At 47.2% G+C, this 12,545-nt stretch overlaps 1 protein-coding gene across 2 annotated transcripts in view; it reads right to left on the bottom strand.

Annotated features, from left to right (window-relative positions):
- LOC144146958 (multidrug resistance protein mrp-7-like) overlaps positions 1–9,091 on the bottom strand; it is a 60,971-nt gene extending 51,880 nt beyond the window's left edge. For both annotated transcript variants that reach the window (XM_077678941.1, XM_077678940.1), the window contains exons 1-3: positions 8,969–9,091; positions 5,740–5,902; positions 950–1,207 (exon numbers count right to left, since the gene is read on the bottom strand). In XM_077678941.1, the coding sequence (XP_077535067.1) occupies positions 950–1,207; positions 5,740–5,820 (339 nt within the window). In that variant the 5' untranslated portion in view covers positions 5,821–5,902; positions 8,969–9,091. The remainder of the gene's footprint in view (positions 1–949; positions 1,208–5,739; positions 5,903–8,968) is intronic.
- Positions 9,092–12,545: the final 3,454 nt, after the last annotated feature.

Raw genomic sequence — 12,545 nt, forward strand, 5'->3', positions numbered from 1 at the left:
TCTCTACCTGTAATACCCTATACAAAGCTACCTGAGGTATCGGAGATCAAATACAATTAGCGTTCATTTCAGTCATACGGCTGTCGCAACTTTAACACCTCGATTCGATGGTAAACGTTCAGGGTAATTCATGCACTTACTGATATGGCATTATCTGCTTTTTTTAGCGTGTATACCTTAGTAAAGCACAAGAATTCATGTTACGGGGCATCACGGTCATTTTCGTCACCGCTACTTATAGGCCCCCGCCCCATCGCAAACATAGCTGAATTCGTGCACGTGGCTGTTGAGTAGCGCCATGTAGGTTGCGTAAATATAATTAACCGCAAATTGGTCTCCCCAGCTTCCAGTACCGGGCTGACACGGTTCAAAAGAAGAAATAAGCGTCAAGAAGTGGAGAAAAAAACTTTAGAGGGGCATTAGGACTGCATAGCTTTAAGACTGGATTTCCCAATAAAAAGATGCATACTCGAACGCCAACTTCCAACAAATAAGATGTACATTGAGGAAAACAGATGAAGCTGTAGTGAGGCATGTGCCACTTTATCGCCGGCACCTTATGACGACACAGAGGCCGGTGTTCGGTAGGATGCCGCTGAACAAAAATGCCGCTGTCGAGAAACCCGGCTGTGCGATTGTGGCGCCGCCTCCAGTTCTTTTTGGTCGTACCAGTTGTATGCTAATACAGAGTTAACAATTACTCGGTGTATATTGAGCGTAGTATGCTATTGTTTAAGGTTGTTTGCCGCGAAATTTGAGTTTTTCAATGGGGGTCTTTTTTCAATGTTTGTAAAAATGTCTGTGTTGACTCAAGTGGAGCTAAAAAATTCGTCATACGTTAGTTCGTACAATAAAACAATTGGCACCTTTCCTGTATGGCCCCTGTATAATATGAATTCGGCACTGTCGCTACGCATCTTAAAATAGTGCAAGAATGTGGCACACTCACGCAGCACTTGTAGAGGAAAGGCTCAATTGCTAGTGAGGCTGCCAGGATCACCAAGAGCCAGGCAAGGCACGCCAAGGCTGGCGCGAGGCCGATATGACCCGCTAGGGCTGCCAACGCAATGGGCGCACATACGACGCCCACGACGGCACTCGGGAGGTAGTACGTGGACACGGCGACGACCCAGCAATCAGCTACGAGCAGTGATGAAACGAGCCCGGCTGGGTTATCGGCTATGGCGGAAGCAGACAAACGGGTCACCTGGGCACGAGCAGATACAATTAGTGAGGTTCGTCCACTTAGCTACGCAAACACGAAACAACGGCTACATATCGTTTCTACTTTTTGTGGCTGGAATACTTTGACATTGCACTTTACGGCCAGTTTACCATTGTAGACAGGCTGAGTCCAGAGGTGTTACAGAAAAGAACGAAAAAATCATACCCTCTTCCCTCCGCAAAAAAATGCTGTGGTTCAGCTTTGGATAGCCCTTATTGATAGCGGAAGCTTCTCTGCCCTGGCTAAGCCCATTGTCGATGTGTGGCTTCGCAGTGATATAGATACATGTTTGCAATGAATACACTGCTTATTCATTATTGTTTTTTCCTCACGCCATTTTTAATCCTCACAGCTGTACTAGCGACCACAGCTGGATGTTCGTCTTCCTCCATCGGACATGGCTCGGCCATGCACGTGGCCTCCTGACCTTCCTTTGTGGCGCGCGCTTATCGCTGAGGCGGCGGCCTCGATCTTCCCTTTCCCCCACCAGGTAGCGACACGGGTTCCGTGCACGTATCCGTTCCCCCTCGCCTATCTCTCGCCAGAGGGATTGCAAGCTTTGCTAGTGGGAAAGACATTATCTTGGATGAAACTAGTGAGCACTTAAATGAAGACAAAGCAAGTGGAACACAAGTTGTAACAACGTATATTTCAGAGAGTATGAATTGCCATTGAATGGCCCCCATCATCCCATCTTTCTTCGCATTGTAGTAACTGCCGCGGATGTAAACCTGATTTTCTTGCCATAGACATTTTATTTAGACACCGTGAACAAACAGCCGCGATGTTATGGAAGCGTTCCACATAGCGGCAAAAGCAGGCAAGTATGTCCGGCCGAGCAAGCATGTTTCTTCACCCCAAAGAGATTGCATATCTGCATGGGCCTTGACTGTAGCCGGATTCTATCTAGTTGCCTTATCACTCTGGCTTTTGTAATCTTTTTTGCTCATACGCAGTGCTTTTTATTAGATGAGACGCTGAGAGCATATCTTGTCGGCGGCCCTGTCCTTCCTGCGTGCGTCCTTCGTCGTCGTCCGCGTCCGCACTCTCCTCCGCTCACCCCCTCTCCTCTCCGATAGCGAACACTCTCTCGCGAGGGGCATTGGATTGAATTGGATTGGATTGGCTTGGCTTGGCTTGGCTTGGCTTGGCTTCGCTTGGATTGGCTTTAATTGGATTTGGATTGGATTGGGTTAAAGTGGATTGTGTTGGATTGTGTTGCGTCATAGCCGCGGCAGACGCACAGGCGCCGGCGCGGGCCCAGGTGAGAGCGAACGCTCTCTCTCAACATCTGCGGGTGTGCGGCCCAGCGCGCTCTCACTCCGCCGATGGGTAGCGCTGCGCGCGGTGCTGCGCATGTGCAGTACTCTCTCTCTCCGCTGTCTCCTCTCCTTCGGGCGCGCTGCGCATATAACCGGTGTGCCGCTCTACGGTGGCCTTTCGGTCGATGGTTGCTCTTTGCTTGCGCTTGAACCCCCCTCAGCGTCGCATCACACCAAGGTTCCCGCAAGAGGAGGTGGGCGTAATTTTTGTTTTGTGTTAAGTGTTTATAGTCACCCTTCTTGATAATAAACTTTACTTTTAGACTAGCGACTGTCCTTGCGTTCCATTTCCTTTGTCTTTGTTTAAGCTCCTGCTGATTTTGCCCCAGAATAAGCTTATCTCTCCACTGCCGCCAATCTCTTCCCGCCATCGGGCCGCTGCTCTATGCCAGGCGGTTGCGGAAGGTGCTGTGGTTTGACCTGTAGCTCTCAAGGTCAAAGCTGGTAACCCCGCGAAGAGCGCCCGTGGTAGCGTAGACTAGCGTTCGCTACAAATTGTGTACGCGAATCTCAGGCCTCAGTGAAAACGATTACAACCAAAATCAACACGAAATGACCGCAAAATGAAAACAAAAGCAGTTCTTCCGAAATAAACAGACCGTGACATAGTGAAAACGCAGAACCCCCGAGTTACCGAAACAAAACACTTTCATATTTGTTTTTTCAAACAGTGTGACTAGATGGCCACATGTGAGGCTTTAAACTTCGATCGCGATATGCCCATATCGAGCGACATCGCCTCTTTTGAGCTGTGCCAATACAACACTGACCGTCATGAGTCGGTTGCACTTTTCTGTTGACGAAATCAGCAAGACGCTCCTCGAATTTGACGTGGCGGCCGTCGAGAGGCCTACGGAAACCTTTCTGGCTGCGTTCGCACGTAAAAAAGAAACTCTTCCTCACGAGCCGACATCCGCTGATGGTCGATTCATTCACGTTGACTCTATGGGCACCATCAGAATTACCAATTCCTTCAGCCATCAAAGTAGCATATCTCTTGAAGCGGCCGCCGTGCTGAGCGCGACACGTTGCCACCGCAAGGGGAGCCAAGAGGAGTCGAAACACCTCAAGGCAACCAAAACCGTCCAGACTTTCTCATAGTACGGTGAAAAAAGAAAGGGAACGATGGAGGTTCTTGGAAAGCGCTACGCAGGCCGTCAACGTTGCCGATAATAGCAGTACAGAAAAAAATACGAAGAGAACTGTCTCGCCTTGTACTGGATCCAAATGGCTCTAGCACATGTTACCCGCATAGGTTACGATTCTGCCGAAACTATCGCTGTCGATAAGAATTGCGTCCGTCTTTGCACTATTTAGGCAAGGTGAAAACCGGTATTCGATTGTAAGGCGAGGGTCAACTTCAGGTTGGTAATTTATAAAATAAATTCCCGTTGTAATCGAGTAAGCACGGTACCATGGGGACCGCGGCGGTGATGTTGAAATTGTATGAGCGGACGTTTGTAGGCGTTTGATCTCGCACTGAACCTGGCCGCAGAAGATAACCCTGCAAATGGCTTTTGTCCGGTTATCGAATACGGCGCGCCAGAAAGTAGCCAGGGGTCAAGGCGACGAGTAACCGGAGTCGTCCTATCAGAGCGCCGACGACATCCGGCAGTGCGTATCAAACGAGTGATTTTACGCAGCCAGCCAAAACCTCACTATGAAACGGAGCAAACGTCCGGGCCTTGAGTAAAAATCCTTCACGTTTTCGTGTTTTGTAGGTTAGCTAACCATGCCAACGCAGTTAAAGTTGCCAAGGAGGTAGGTTAGCTGACCGATGTACAGTTCGATCAAAAACTTTTGATTATTACAGTAGCCAATCGTATTTTCGGACTCCAAAAATTTGCACTTGCTGGATATTTCAGACTTTGTCGAGGAACCGCCAGTTGATCCGTAGCAGTACTGTACATAAACAACGAATACTTCGGACAAAATAAAGTCAGATGTTTGATTTTTCGAACAAACGTTTCTGCTACACAGCCCCGGTGAGACTCCAGGACGACGCCATTTTGAATCCTAAGCCACCTGGCTAGCTTCGGGTTCGATGGAGGTTCACTTGACTTCCGCCAGGGTAACAAACTTTGATGTTGGAGTCCGTTTTTGCATTTTGTCTGCGGCAGAAGAAATCTCAAAAGCCGGAAACAGGTCATCCGTGGCCAGTTTCTTTGCACCCCTTTTTTTACGCACTAGGCGGCGCTGACTTATAAGAAACATCATCTTCAGCTTTGTCCTGTGTCGCGTCCTGCACGCTGCTGTTACATTTCGCGAGGTTGCTGCAGTGGACAGCAACATAGCGTTGTGCGCGGAGCTAACGGACGACGAGATCATGCGCCAAGTGACCGCGCGGCCGCAAAGCGACTCGCACTCCGACGAAGACCCTCCCGACTGCCTGCAACGCAAGACATTGCCAGCGCTTTGGCATTGTTGTCCATGTTTACAAAGCAAACCTTACGCTTGCAGAGATACAAGCAGACGCTCTCCCACGAAGGAGAAATTTAAGGCAGGGTGCCATTCGCGGCTTCTTTAGTCCTACTTAAATAAAATAAAGTTCGTTTCGGACTCGCAGATATTTCAGACTGCTCTTTTATTCAGATTATTTTCGTTCACCTCAAGGTGCGGAAATTCGGCAGGCTGCTGTATTTTAATTTTTACGCGATAATAATGGTGTGAATATTTAGGGAACCATTTACAAGAATATGTCGTTTTATATGATCTGACTCTCAGAGCCCCGTCGAGTTTTCTTAAAAACACTTGAACTCTCTCTGCTTGTAAACAGTGGCGTGAATAGATTTTATTGCTTCAACCACATTTTGGCGCCCGCAGGCATGCAGTAAAAATAAAGGGGTGACGTTTAATTTTCAAACGTGCATTTTAAATTGCTAAAGAATAGCGCATCCGAAACAGGATGCAGAAAATCTTAATAGAGCACAATGTTCCTCTCTGGTCTGCGTTTGTTTCTGGTGTGAAGTGGGTGTCCCGCAAGAATGTCAAAATGCCAACTAGCGGGTAAGTCGACGCTCGAATTTGAAAAAAAAAAAAAAAAAGAACAGTTGGATCCGTTTGTTCCGCCATGACACCCAACAATATTCAATCACAATATGTGGAATGGCGTAAATTATGAACTTTCTTTCTCCAATATACTGAAGGCGCCTACTGTCACCCGTCCTTAGCTCCGAATCACACAAAACGTACCTTTTTGAAGACCGCAGTCTGCAACAACAACTCCGCTCTGACGTGGTTGCGAATATGGAAGTAAGATTGGATGGGGCACATGAGACATTCTATCACACAGGAAGCAGCGACGAGAAGTATGGACTGGTTGAAAGACTCTGCATTGCTGTTTCCGATGAGGCCCCTGTGGGTGTGAGCAGAGAAGAGGGTCTGAGCACGAGGTCGCGGGTTCGATTCCCGGCCGCGGTGGCCGCTTTTCTGATGGAGGCGAAAAGCAAAAACGCCCATGTCTACGAGATTTTGGCGCACGTTAAACATCCCCAGGTGTTCAAAATTAATCCGGAGACCTCCACTACGGCGCGCGTCATCGCCTGCGTTGCGTCGGCGCGTTAAACCCTACAATCAATCTATCAATCAATCAGAGAAGAGGGTGCGGCTGAAATATGCGCCAGCATCCGATGATGGAACTGTCCGCAATAAGCTACAACGTTCAACAAAGTTTCATTTGCTGATTTAAGGATTTGATGAATTGTTAAATCAATACACCCCTGCTTTGGCTAGTGCACTGACCTTCGTTATGTTGAAATTGTGTAGCATTTACAATAATACCTAGGATATCCAGCGCAGTACATTTCGTCTCATTTTAGGAGGCTTTGTATCCAGTTCAAGAGTGACGCACTAATTTAATTTTATTATTATTCTGCTCTTGAAATTTTCATATTGCAACCCCTTTTCCGCCTTGATTACAACTCTTTCATTTATTGTTGAGCTTAGCCGTACTTGTCATTGCACCATTCTGCTTTTTCGTATCTTTAGCGCTGTTCTGAGCAGTGGGGACATTTCAACAAAAAATTTGGCGCAGCTTGAACTAGTGGTGCGAGGCCGGAGAAACAGCAAAGCTGGGGGGTAAACCCAATGGCATCCGGCTCTGGGCGGGGCTGTTGTGGGGGGGGGGGGGGGGGGGGGGAAGGGTGCCCTGTGTGGCGCCCAACTGGTCCGCCATGCCGAAGACGACGATGACGAAGGCTGGAGCTCCTCACGTGGCACAAGCCCACGCGCACGCCTGCATATGGATGACGCCGGACGCTCGTAAAGCCCCTTCATCGGCTTTTAGCTAAGTAGCGACAAGTTCCTCTTCTCCACCCCTCTTCTGCTCCCCTCGCGTTGTCTGCTAGCGCTGTCCCGCCATTATCCTCCTAAACCAGCCGCAGCAGCACGTACGCCCCGCACGTCGGTAGCGTCGCGCACTGTGTCCTTGCAGTAGCATGCAGTTTCTTCGTCAGCTCTGCATTGTGGAATACAGCGGTAACTAATAATTTTGGTCACACAATCGCGAAAGAAATCAAGCGCTAGATAGTACAGCGAACCATGCCTTCTCTTTGTGTACTTCTGTTTCGTTTTTACCATCCGGCGGCGCCCAACTGTGTTATCAGTGTATCCTTTCCTTTCTTTTGAATGTCGCCCGGGCTATCTGTTTTTGATAGGGAGAGTTTTGGAACCTGACGTTTCTAGCCTAGAATGATGTTTAATCTCCAGTGTTCTGAATATAATGCGACGTTTCGAGAATCAGTCGCGCTGAAAGATAAATACTCCCATGTCAGCCGCAGCGGTATTCGATTCGCCGACGCTCGCCTGCGCAAGTCACTTTGTTGACTGCTGCTTCACCGCCTGTGTATTCTTTGAGTTGTCCGGGGAGCACAAGGTCGCTTCAATAAGCTTCAAAACAGCTGCGTCGTCTTTGGCTACGGTCATCTGGTGGGTGTGGGGTACATGCACCCTAAACCCTGTTCAGGTCTCCAATCAAGAGCCGCCGACAGCAAAGTCTCCAGCCGGAGTTTGGACTACTGCTGGATACATTGAAGACGGAAGAAGTCGCTACCGGTTCCATGAACAAAGCATCACAATTACCAACGCTGCCAGCGCTTCAGCAGTTCTGCCACAACCCCGGGAGCCACCGTCATTTCACGGGTCACCTACGGAGGATTCTGAGGAATCGCTAGAACATCTCGAGAGGGTCCCGAAATTTAAGCGATAGGACGAAGACGAAACACCCAGACAAGTGTTCTTCTATCTCGCAGACTCTTCCTGCATTTCGTTTGAAAACCACGAACGTACGCTGACTACTTGGGAGGTATTCAAGACGGAGTGTTCGAAAACGTTCACGACTTTGGTTGTGCACAAGAAAAGGGCCGAGCACTTGCTGCATACACGCACGAAGCATCCTAATGAACGTGTGCTCGGGTTCGTTGAGGAAATGAAGAGACGTTTTCACCGTACGGACCCTGAAATGGCGCAAGAAAAGACACTACGGTTTCTGATGCGAGCGGTAAGACGAGAGCTCTTCGCGTGCCTTGTTTGTAACCCCCTTAGACGGAGTCTGAATCCGCGGCTAAGGCCACTGCGATGGAGAAGACGCTGGAAATTTGTACGAGGCAGTACGACCACAATATCAATGCGCTGGTTTCGGTGACGATCGGTGCCGGCGCTTTTAGTTCTGATATACTACGCGAGAAATCATCGCAGTTTCCAGGAAGGAGCTGCGGAAACTTTTCCCGACAACGCCGCACTGGGCTATTCTATGCCGTCGGAAGCACCAGTAAGCCACAGGCAATGGCCTACGCCGAAACTGTTCGACGACCTTGCCCGGCTCTAACTCGTCGTCAAGAGACCCCGCCGTACCGCCGTCCACCGGCGCCCTCTACCACCTGTAGTCTAAAACCAGACGACGACAAAGACGGGCGTATGGCGGGCACCCGACAATCGTCCGCTGTGCTACCACTGCGGAGAGCCCGACCACATCTACTGTCGCTGCCCCTACACGGTGAAAGTGAGGGATATTTTTAAACGCATCGCACACAGGTTCGCAATAAAAACTGGTTTGGTTGTTGAAAGGCACCTTTCATGCTAAGTAAACGTCGTAGCTTTCCCTCGTGCCACTCATATCTGAAATTTCTGCCCCGAAACAAGAGTTTATTTCAGTGCAGAATTTGAGCTGCTTTGGCTGTTTGCACCTAGCGCAGTTGAAATAAAAAGCGAAATCGTCAGCGAATAGCGAAACCCTAGCATGTTCATGACTACATAAAACTATTGATACCTATACAGTAGTTATTACAACAAGCGCACTACCTTAATGGGGCTTGCTGCAGCACAGGGACACATAGAATATCTGTCAACAACTTTGTATTAACAACCAGGACGGGGTAAACCATGTGTGGGAATACCAAAGGAACGCAAACTTGCTTATACTTACTGGAACAATGGAATCCGAATGAGAAACGACGAGAAATAAAACAGTGTCGTTGCATTCGCCCAGAAATTCTCTTTCCAGATGTATTTTAGGAGCAGGCAGTAGAAACGAAGGTAGCCGGTTAACTGTTGACTGCAAAAATATGGAAGTGTTAGCTGATTCTTCAGAGACACCATTGTACCTTGTTGAATTTGAGAGCAAGAGTCTGTGATAACCTGCTCAACCTTAGCCACCATTAAACATCGGCATGAAAAAACTGAAATTTTGTGCTCACAACATCAACACTCATATAAAAGGGGAAATATATATATAATCAGATTTATCAGTGTGCATACAAGCAGAGTGATTTAACAGAAATATAGGCAACACTACAATGGCACAGTCATTTTTAAAGACGACAGTCTTTCTTGGGCTGCTTAAACGCACAAATTTTGGTCTGTCTGACTGTCTGTCTGTCTGTGACTCGATTCAGCTACCTGGCCAAAGTGAAACAGAGACTGCGCAGTATTCTTATGTACTCACAGCCAAATCTAAACGTCTAATTCCGGTGTCAGTGTTCATACTTGTCAACATTGTTGAACAAGAACAAGGCATTACGCAAATATAAGGAAGAAAATCAATACGTGAGTGATATTTGCAGTGTTCCTTTATTTAAAAAATTCACGGATCCTTGGTTTTAGCAATAGCAAATAAAATACTACATCAACTGCAGAAAACCATCGCCTGCTATTGCCCGCGCTACCTGGCGGAATTTAAACAAATCAAACGGCAACAGTAACGAAAGGTTCCACTAAATAGGCTCCGCGTTCCGCTTTGAGCGCTCGTGGAGTAGGGAAGCGTGATTCTATAAACGTTGTAGTAGGGTGCCTCGATTCGTGCGCGTTTCCGCCGTACGGCAACGCTGGCATCGAGGCACCCGACGTGGAGAATTGGAACACGGTAAATTTAAATTGACTTGAGGAAATCTCTTTTTTTAGGGGGGGGGGGGTAGGAATGAGACGGGAGAGGAACAACATCAGGGGTGAGCGGGAAAGAGAAGGGAGGCATTTACTTGGCATCGACGCCAGTCGACTATCGTCTTCCGGCGACTTTGCAACGAAAGGATCAGATACGCGGTCAATGTTTAGTGGTGCCTTTGCTAGGTGGCCGCCAATCGCACATGAGGTCGTTGTGACGTCATAGGGGCTGTGACTGGGAGTGGGGTGTGAGTCGCCCCTGGTTCGTTTGTTGTCCCTGATATATCGACATCTGCCTGAAGTCGGCGTTGGAGTTGTCATTCATTGTAGAAAAAAGCACAAAGTACAGGACGAAAGAAAACAGACTAGAATGCGTGTTGTCTCCATCCAATTTTTTTAGTCGCGGCCCTATCTCTGTTTTCTATCATGAGACATTTCAAACGATTAGCTGTGAAAGTTATGTTAGCGGACCGATTTCTGTATCCTCTCTCGCTTCATGGAGCAATCCATTCTACTTTTGTTTCCTTGAACTTACGCCACGTTTAATTATCGCCAGGAATGATTGAAGCGAGATCTCTGCCGCGATAAAATATTTCAATGAATATGCTTCACCTTTGGTTCAAAAAAGTATCCCGCTATGGCAAGGAACACGCTCATCCGCGCAAGTTAAATTGACAATCGGAAATTATACGTCGCTCTGAAAGAAAACAAGGTTATTCCTGTGGTCTAAACAGTGAATCTAAAGGTTTGTTCAGCTACTTCGTCTATTTTCGTGCGAGGAAAAAAAAAACATCTTGAATAAGTTTGTGATAGATCATTCGTGTGGCCGACATCAGAAGTCCTTTTGGACGTTTGGTGATTCCGTCATTGTATCATATGTGTTGAAATCACATTCCACTTGACCTGTGCGCGCGTGTTTTTAGTGCTGAAGTCCTCTACCTGTACCCAAAGACCTGCGTTTGTTGACATTGCCCAGCGTTCTGTGGGGGATACATGAAAGGGCTTGTGGTGCTGAAATCAGTACACACTCAGCCAGGATGTATTTATACAGGTGTGCCACACGGTCGTTTTTTCGAATATTTCTTGCACAGGCATGCCAATTTTCAGTTGTGGATATTCTACAAACACCTATTGTGCAGCCCGTTGGACGGGACACGAGAGGTGGCTTTCTCCTGCAGCTTGAAGAAATGCCATAGACACTACTTTTGTAACGATTGAAACATGCAAGAGCTACCGTTCATTTTTAAGCCCTTTACGGTATGTGTTGCAGACGCCCCTCGGCGGGAAACTTGGAAATAAAACAGTAAAGATCTGCCTAATCGCTCAACAACGTACTGAAACATGGACATAAGATTCATATCTTTTTCAGAAAGCAGTGAAACTATTATCAAGCTAACTTCATTTCCTTAATCAACAGCAAAGTCCTCCAGAAGCTTTATTGACTCAAAAAAAGGTAACAGTTGAGCTTCAGAAATATTCAGTGTAAACTTGGGTGTGCGACTCAAGCTGAGCAAGGGTAATGTGTTCGAATCATTATTTCTCTAGCATAGGATGAAAATGATGCCTTACTATGCGCAGGGCGAATATTTAAAATTTATTTCAGTCCCTAACGGGTGCTTGTAATGTGTTTGCGTTCTTTTCCGAGTGCCGTAGTCACGCGAAGTGTAATGCTTTGTTTGTACACAGAAATTCACAGTGGGCGAGGTTAAGACATTTGATCGTTACAGTAGTGGAAATGCAGAATATTTGCCGTACAAAACTAAGCAAAAATAACTGCAGAATTTCGAACAACAAAACCCAACGAAGCTACAAAGGTATGTAACGCACCGCCCTCACACGATTGAAAGAGAAAAAAAAACAAGCGGAAGCATAACATCCATCAAGAACCACCCACTGAGGCCTACTATGTGCCTGAAATACATATTGGAGGAAGACACTACATCAACTGAACAGCTCAAAGGCAGGACAAAGGCACCCACTGCGTGAGGCCTTCTCTGTGCCTAAAATACTTTTGGGATGAAAACATTGCACGGATTGAACAGCGCTAAAACAGGGCAGAGGGAGGAGCGACAGAAACAAGCGCTAACTACCAACTGTTTATTTTTAGAAAAAAGAAATATTTATAGGGGAGAAAAGGAGCAAGGTTATCTGCGTGCGCATTGCGGCACGCGGAAAACTGATCGAACAGGCAGCGAAAGCGCTTTGCTAACATGGACGCGTTCCATTAGGTGAAAAGGGAACTTCTGTTATCTCGCCAAATATGCGATTTCTTTATTCAGCAGGGTACATGGCAATACACGGCTGTTATAGTCCAACCTCATTACAACGAAGTTGAATCGGGACAGCAAATTGGTTCGTTATATCCGATAATCGTTGTAACAGTAAAGGTAAAATTCACCTCTATCAAATCGAAATCCTGGTTCCCGCAATGATACTTCCTACAAAAATGCATTTTCTAGGCCTCGGATCCTCTATAAACAAGGTAACCCTTACCTTTCTCTTTGTTACATTTCGACCTCAATGAACTGGAACATGAGTACGTAAAACGACAACAGAACAAAGTTCACTTGACAAAACAGGCTTGCGTCCTTATTTATTTCATGGAGGATGTGATTTTCGTCTGG

The sequence above is a fragment of the Haemaphysalis longicornis genome, unplaced genomic scaffold, assembly GCF_048455015.1.
Source record: "Haemaphysalis longicornis isolate Haplotype H1 unplaced genomic scaffold, Haemaphysalis longicornis Haplotype H1 scaffold_7, whole genome shotgun sequence".
Taxonomy (NCBI): Eukaryota; Metazoa; Arthropoda; class Arachnida; order Ixodida; family Ixodidae; genus Haemaphysalis; species Haemaphysalis longicornis.